The 8,563-nt window shown below is 31.9% G+C and overlaps 1 protein-coding gene across 1 annotated transcript; it reads right to left on the bottom strand.

Moving 5' to 3' along the window:
* Positions 1–4,564: 4,564 nt before the first annotated feature.
* On the bottom strand, positions 4,565–8,272 carry LOC140887160 (eukaryotic translation initiation factor 5A-3-like). Its single transcript, XM_073294231.1, has 5 exons — positions 8,121–8,272; positions 6,319–6,441; positions 6,152–6,208; positions 5,061–5,135; positions 4,565–4,946 (listed from the first exon to the last, which is right to left on the bottom strand). Exons 1-5 carry the CDS (start codon positions 8,241–8,243, stop codon positions 4,842–4,844), a joined length of 483 nt encoding a protein of 160 aa, XP_073150332.1. The 5' UTR covers positions 8,244–8,272; the 3' UTR covers positions 4,565–4,841.
* Positions 8,273–8,563: the final 291 nt, after the last annotated feature.

Below are 8,563 nucleotides of genomic sequence, written 5' to 3' on the forward strand. Positions count from 1 at the left end.
TGATGTGGAGCTGACGTGTACAGTGTCACCTAAGCATTTTCGAATAAAAAGGACCAAAATTGCCAAAAATCAAAATATATAGGACTAAAACTGAAATATGAAAACATAGATGACCAAAATCGCAGAGTGACAAACATACAGGACCAAATTTGCAGTTTTCCCTTATAATTCACACACACAAATGAAGTGTATTCTAAATAAAAAAAAATGAAGTCATTATTACTTTTTATTGTAGATATGAATAAGTTCGATCGTCTTATAAGATCCTTACTCACGTTGAAGTACCATAAAAGAAATGGAGAAAAATTTGTTTCATTTTTTTAAATTGAATGATTGATTTTGGTTGCGTTCGAATTTTAGAAAAATAGTTTTTTGTTTCTAAAATATTTTTGAGTGCAAAAGTTCAAAATGAAATGATTTAATTTGAATAAAAAAAATCTACCACAGGTTTTTTTTTAAAAAAAGAAAAGAAAACTAAATATATATATATGATGGCGTATTATATTGGACAAAAACAAGGGGAAAAAAAATTAGCACCGGCATCTTAACTTAAAATTTAGTCAAATAAAAAATTAAAATGACAAAAATGCCTTTACTCAAATAAATAATTAAATTATTTTTGTTTTATAATTTTATATTTAATTAAATAAAATAATCAACTTAATTAAATAAAAATAAAAAATTATATATAATTATTTTATCTTAATATTAGTTGTACGTGAAATATATTTTAGTAGTGAATTGTATTTTTACATTTTATTCAGTAATAACTCGTATTTCATAAGAGTTATTTAAGGGTATTTTAGACATTTTTTATTGAAAAAAACTTGGATATTCGCACTACAAGCGTGTGCAGTACAAAACATAGTCGAAAGGGTGCGTGTGCTATAGATCTAGAAATTGATATTACAGGGGGTTATCAGTTCAAAAAATCTTAGGGATTATCAGCAAATCTGAGATTTGACGTAGCTGATATATGTAATTTTCCAAAAAAAAAATTAAAAATTGTATAATAAAATTATAGATTTCCATAGTTCAATCATGAGATTGGAAAGCATTTAAAGCAATAAGTGGAAGATATTCCTTTAAGAACCCCACTAATGATCAATCCCCTAGTCGTTTCATCAATAATTCCACTAATTTAGTGGAAATAAATTAGTTTATGTACTTTGCAATCAAGCTCCTAATTCCACAATAATTCCACTTTTTATTGAAAGTAATCGAATATTATTCTTTTCTAATTTGTGATCGAGCAATTTTGACCAACGATTCCCTCTTCTTATCGAGTCCAACACTAAAATAATTATCTTTAATTGACAGGGAGAGAAACCTACTTTAATAATTGAATTAAAATATTCTTAATTACATGCACAGCCTTTTCTTGAATAATATAACATGACGTCATTAGGCCTACTTAAAAAATCAATAAGTTTCGTTTAGATATGTATTTTTTTTTAATCCTTGTTTGGACATGTACTTGTAAACTTTTTTTTATCAAATTCTTTTGAAGTTTTTTATGAAATGTTTTAGAAGTTGTTTTAAGAATAAATATGTGTTTGAACAATTATTCTATAAAAATATTTTTAATATTTCAAAAATAATGTTGTTCATATTTGTATTCTACAGTATCATTGTAAAACATAAAACACCTTGAAGCGTTATTTAAAAACTATACTTGGAGAACACTTTTTAAAAAATATTTTTAAAAATATTTTATAAAAATTTTATCCAAACATATACTTTAATTTTTTTTTCATTAATAAAACACTAAAAATGTTTTTAAAGTATTTAATTTAAATTTAAATATGTTGTTATTTAACCTAAAAAAATTAGAATTTGATACATCATTAATTAATCTCTTGGTAAATCTTCTAAAAAACGATATACCACATTCTTAATAAACTCATAAGTTCTTACCATCAAAAAACATATTGGATTCTCAAACCATGTTAAGTGCGATGTTATTCATTATACCATGGATTAATGGAACGATTCTTAATATTATGTATTTAAACATGTTAATATCTAATACATATTACTTATAAAGAAAACTCGTACAAGCTCATTTCACGCGTCAATTTTGAGAGATGGGTCTTTGGCGTGAGTGTGACTCGATCTACGAAAAAAATATTATTTTTTATGTTAAAAATATTATTTTTCATTGCGTTTCATATAAGATGTACTCGATAACTCATTGGCGTGAGTGTGACACACCTACAAAAACCAAAATTACAGTTTTTCCTTTACTTATTTTGCAAATGTATAATTAGTTATATTTAAAAGTATAAATACCAACCAATTTAATCTTCGAAGTCAGGCCTAGCATCAAACAAATCGACTGAGCCAAGCAGTAGCACAACCACCCATCAACAGTGGAATACATTTAGTGGATTTCCATTCGGCGATCACTTGCTTGACTTCTGAACCCGCGATAAATCTCAAAATTACTCTTGTGAGAAATCACCATCCTCACTCGAGGAATTCATCAAAGAACTCTAATGCAATAAATATATAGTTATTACGGTCCTAAATCTTGTTATGAATTAATGGACTTGTCATGAATTAATGGTTCAGGGTCTGGTTTTTATTTTTATTTTTTATTATTATAGTTCAAGATTTAGAACTGAAGCACAAGTATGTGAGTTCGGATCTAGTTATGTTTCGTACAACGAGGTGGAAGAATTTTCTGTATAATCCAACTTTTGGGATTTGAACAGAAGATCAAATGAGTTTTGGGGCGTTATTACTAGTTTTGGAACCCAAAAAAAAAAAGATTTTGATTTCAGTTTCCGGAAAGTAATTCTGATTTTTTAAAAAATATCATGAGATTCAGATCTACCAGCATCGACACAAATAATATATAATCATTGAATGTTGCTAGCCATATATATTATTATTTATTCATTTTACGAATCATAATAAAACGAATACATGAATATTTGTTGCCCGTAGACACTGCACTTTTCTATTATAATATACTGCACTTTTCTATTATAATAATATATAATAATCTAATATATATATACACACACACATCAGACAAGCTAGAGTTGGCGGATGTTTGTTCTTTCTGCCGGAAAAGCTAGCCATGATAATTTTGATCGGGTCTAGCTCTTGGCCCGCCCCGACTCATAAAAAAAAATAATAAAAATTGATGATGTGTTTGCCTACACAAGATTAGCCTATCTACCTTCTTAATTTGTTCGTATTTCCATTTTCAGGTGACAGCTGCCATCATCAAATGCTTTGATAGCTCTTGCACATGAATATATAGTGAACTCATAAGGTAATAAATGCTAATCTGTTAGCAGTTGTGGTTATTTAGTTTAGTTTCATGACATATATTGCAAAAATTTCCCCAATTTCTCAGGGGAAAAAAAATCCAAAGGTAAAATAAATAATAAATAAAAAGAATGACATGGGTTCCCCGCACCCTAGAGTTCGTTAGAACAAAAGCGTATATATGCAACAGGGACCAGACACATGTGCGAATCGATGTTACAAAATTAGACAACGTGATCTTTGGCCAACCTCAACGACTCCAAAGCATGTGTGATTTGGTACAATAACACAGTTGAATGTGTATCATTGAAAACTGGTGGGTGTGGGTGGAAGTGGAAGAGACAAGTGGCAATACATATATGCAGATGTTTGATTACTCTTTTGAGTCATAATTCTTTCGACCGAAAATCACTGATTTGAAGCATGAGAGGGGCAGTAAGAACCATTAGATGATTGATGATGTCTCTTTTGTCAAAACGTAAATTCTGTCGAAACCTAGTCGAACTGTCTTACCCACCCCACGTACACGCCATGCATGTGTCCATCCGCACTTGATTGATTCGTTCTGGTATCTGTCTCTTTTGCTCGTTGCCATTATTTGATTATCGTTGCTTGATGTGGCATATGTGAGCAAGTAGGTAGTGTCGGGTGGTTTTCACGGCTCTTCCTCCGACGACCAAATCAACAAAGATAATACATACAGTGGCGGAGTGTTTTCCTTGAATACTAGTGTACAGGTCCGTATTTCATAAAAGAGTGAGTCATCATGAATCTGTTTTCAGATTGAACATGACAGAGACGTAGGCAAATCCAAATTATTTCAACACCAAGGCTCGTGTGCTGTCTGAAAGATGTGGAAGATAGAATTTAGCAAAGCAAGAAAGCGAATGTTTTAGGAATTTTCATGCTAAGCCTATCTGAGAATCAGTATCACATCATGATATTGAATTCTGTAATGCTTCTACTTGATGAATTGTGTGAAGCAACCATGCAAGCAATACGGTTCATGACATGTTTGTGCGAGCGAAATACAAATTCTGTCCAAGAAGTTTCGTGCATACCTCGATATGAACGGGTCTGCAACATGGATAATAGCTAGTTTCCAAAGGTAACATCAACCTCAGCCAACACTGAATTATGAAACAGAGGCAACCTACCTGAGAGAGGATGCGGAGGGAGAGGAAGCTCACTCAAAGATAGAAGTAAATCCAAATTTCTCTGGAAAATTTTGACCGAAAAATGAAAAAAAAATGCTGCATTCGCGTCTTGATCACACCACAACTACCTCAACATCGTCGAATATATGCTAGAAAACATTTGCGACACTATCTAGGCTCAAATAGTCATAAATATAACAAAAACAATTAGTAAAAGCTATAGAGGCTTGTACACAGATGCATTGTGCCAAAAATGAAGTTAATTTCCCAGGAGGGATGTCACATAGTTGTTCTTTAAAAAAGGTTTCATCAATGGAAATCCAAATAAAACAGACAATTTATCATTCCAAAGACCACTGTATTTTCAAGAGTTCTGCAGATATTGCAAGCAGGAGCAACATATTAATTCTTGGGACCAATGTCTTTCAAGGCACAGATCTGCTCTTCTCCCATTGCGGACATGACAGTCACCACGAGGTCCTTTCCTTCCTCGAACCCACTTCTAATCTGCAAAAAGAGAACCCAAAAATTCGACGTTTGTACAGAAAAGTTGAGCCTCAAGTCTCAGTAGCAGTCTATTCGACAACCAAAGAAATAGCTTACTAACTAGAATATGCTCACCTGCCCAAGAAGACTTTCATCGGTAGGAAGCCTCAAATCATCTTTGGTGCCACCATTTTCAGTCAGAAGGGAGACCTACAGCATGTAGTAGATTCGACATGATTAGGCGACGAAAAAAGGGCAATGCTTGAAAATTTCTTTAAAATATTCTATCTCTAATTCTGTATCCTGGAATCAAACCAAACATAAAACCCATTCTCCAATACAATCTCTCAAAAATTATGGCTTTGTTTGGCTTCCTCTCCATGGAAATATTTCCCAACTCCAGAAATAAAACCAAACACAATCATCATGTCATTTTCATTTTCTCCTTAAAATATAATTGTTTTCACCTCACTACTCCAACACAAGTATTAGATATAAATTTAATTCAACTTTTTACCACTCTCTAAAAATGCTCTATTATTATATTATAATCTTATCCAACATACTACATTTTAAAAGATTTTAGATATCGCAAGCACTAAAATTAAATAACACACCACATTTTTCCATAATATGACATGTACAGTAAATAAGTATCTCCTTCAGAAAATATAAGCATACATACAATATATTCTCAAATACAAACTTCAAAAAACATTTTCATAAAACAAACTCCAAAAACGCTAAAAATAAAAGTAAACACTGCCTCTATTTTCATCTGTTTTTATCTTATATCTCCCAACATGGTCATTGCTTTAACTTCAACTTTTCTCTATCTAGAAGTACTCTGTAGTTCAATTACAATTTTAAATGTTAAATCGCCTCATACATTATAGAACCACTAAATATTTTTAAAGTCACAACAACGTCGGAACAAATTCTTACAAGACGTGGCATCTACAGTTAAAATTCTCTAATTCAGAACATAAAACAAACATCTATTACATTCTCCAACAAATTTTTTTTCCATAACCCAAGACAATACTAGATTGGCGATGTGTTTCTACCATTATTTAAAGTGCAATGCCAGAACAAATTCTTCAAAATATTACAGTTTCTATGGAACAAACAAAGAAGCATTCAACTTTGAAAATTAATGACAAAAACACTAACTGATGATCATATTTGTTTTTTACGCAGAAATTGCCTAATGAAGAGTAACTTACAAAACCATCTTCAGAGATGTCAATCAGCTGATAATCGGTACGATTAACATGAGGCACCTATAAGAACATTGACAAACAATATTAGCCATAATTATAAGTGACTATATAAGGAAGGCGCTTTAAAAAAAAATCAATAGATTGACAAGAAAAAAATTATGGCACGTTACATCACAGTTGTGAGAAGATGGAACAATATCTTCAAGTTTCTTTCCATTGAATATGTCAATGGCCACAAAGTGGCACTTGGCATGGCCATGCTTGCCAGTTTTTGAGGTGGAGACTTCGACAACCTAATCAAGTACAAACAACAATAGTAACATGTAGTTAACAAGGTATTGTGAGAGAAAAATGATCCAACAAAAGAATAAGCTTAAGGGAAATGAAGCAGCCGGTTTTAAGAAAAATAATGCATAAGATTAATAAAAATTCAAAAAACAAGCACCATGCTTTCATAATTATTAGACCATAAGCTAGAAATTTAAAAAATTATTCAAGATCAACAAGGTGATATATCAGTTTGAATGTAAAAATCAAGGAGATAACATCTATCACAAGACATCGTTGTTACAAAAGCTGTATATATGCCTTCAGGTCCTATAAAGTATAAACTAACTTTCTCCACATGTGGCATTTATATAATTTTTCTGGGACGCTGATCTCAGAAAACAAAGTAAATGAACAACACAAATGCAATGGCATTAATCATAATACATCATACTCAAGTAATGATTTACACAACTCACACGTGTTTCCTACATGATTGAATGAATATATCAAGAAAACTTTAATGTTTCAATTTCCACGTGATGAATTTTTAAGCCCATTTATTTATTGAGTGATTTGTTAATCGGACAAATTATTTATCGTTATTATTTTGCAATTGAAGGTGATTCAATGGTGGCCAGTGAGCAGCAAATTTTTCTTAGGTCATTGAGTTCCAGCTTATAAATGCTTACAGGCCAAACACAAGTGTATGTGTCCATAAGGTAACTTCCCTAGCCAAAAGTGTTCTAAGACAAGGTAGCACTGATTCTTCAATCTAATAATTTGAAAGAACACATAACACCGTAGAGAACCTAAAACAATAGATTTCAAAAAAGTCCCTATCCTCCCCATCAACACCAGAAAAAATTGGTCCTAAAATTATACATATGGGAATCCAAGCGAAGATCCCTCGTGTTACATTATGACATGGTATATATGCACGCAGAAAATGGTTCGAGTAGAAGAATAAGATAGATCCTATCCAAGTACATTATTACTCAAAAAGAATGATTTCAACCAACTTCATAAGGACAAAAAATAACTTATTGCTGCGTTTTGATAGCCACACATTCGGTATCTATCATAAGAATTTGTAAAAAGCTAAAGAAGAAAGAATCAGATAAGGAGAGCTATATGAAGTTGTGTGCACATGTATAAGTACGACGTTTTCATATTCAGCTGCCAAGCACAAAGCAAAAATCAGTTTTTTACACGAGCTAAATTGGAATTTAAGTAGATGGAAATAAGAAAACGTACTTATGGATCCAACAATAAAGGGTTAAACATAAATTTGAGTTTTTTCAGGACAAAGAAAAATTTTATGCTTCTCCTGTTTGTGAGAGATGTTTTAAGAGTTTCGAATGAAACAAAACCTAAAAAAACATCAAAAGAATATGCCTCGCCAGAGCAGAAACAAACTGGGGAAAAGCCGCCAATTCAACGTAAACAATCAAATGACGAATTATAAATGGAAAAATACAAATAGATATAAAATAAGACAATACACAAAGCAGACGCCAGACGGAACGCAAAATCTAACCACAACCACAATAAAGAATGTATGTCTTTCGTATCAGAACCCATCAAGATCTGAGAAAATCTACACAAACCCAATTCAAAATTGAAGGACAGAATCCAAAGATAGTGGGAAATCCAAATACCTGCGTCCAATCTATCAGAAAAACAAAACAGAGGAAGAAGGGACCTTGCAAGGCCTGGATTTGATGACTATGTAGCCATTCTTGCGGATAGTTCCAGCTTGCTGAGGGTAAGTTTTGGAGGCACCAGCGTCCGCCTTCGATTCAAAGTGATGCTCCTCGTCCGACATCTCTTCTTCTGTCGTGTCAGCAAACTATTTCTCATCAAGGACCATATTTATATTATGGGTGAAAAAGCAAATTAAGAATCGGTTTCTTTGTGAGGAAAAATTTGTTTGCACTCTCTCGGTCTACATTATTTTACTCGAATAAAATTAAGTACAAAACATTGAAAATATGATACAAATATAAGATATTTGAACACTAATTGTTTAAGATCGAGTACAAAAATATAATTTTGAGTATAAAATCTAAACATCTTTATTAATGTGAACTTGCAACATGTGTTTGAGTACTCAAAAATCATATATTTGTACCAGATCTAACACAT

The sequence above is a fragment of the Henckelia pumila genome, chromosome 3 (assembly GCF_033568475.1).
Source record: "Henckelia pumila isolate YLH828 chromosome 3, ASM3356847v2, whole genome shotgun sequence".
Taxonomy (NCBI): domain Eukaryota; kingdom Viridiplantae; phylum Streptophyta; class Magnoliopsida; order Lamiales; family Gesneriaceae; genus Henckelia; species Henckelia pumila.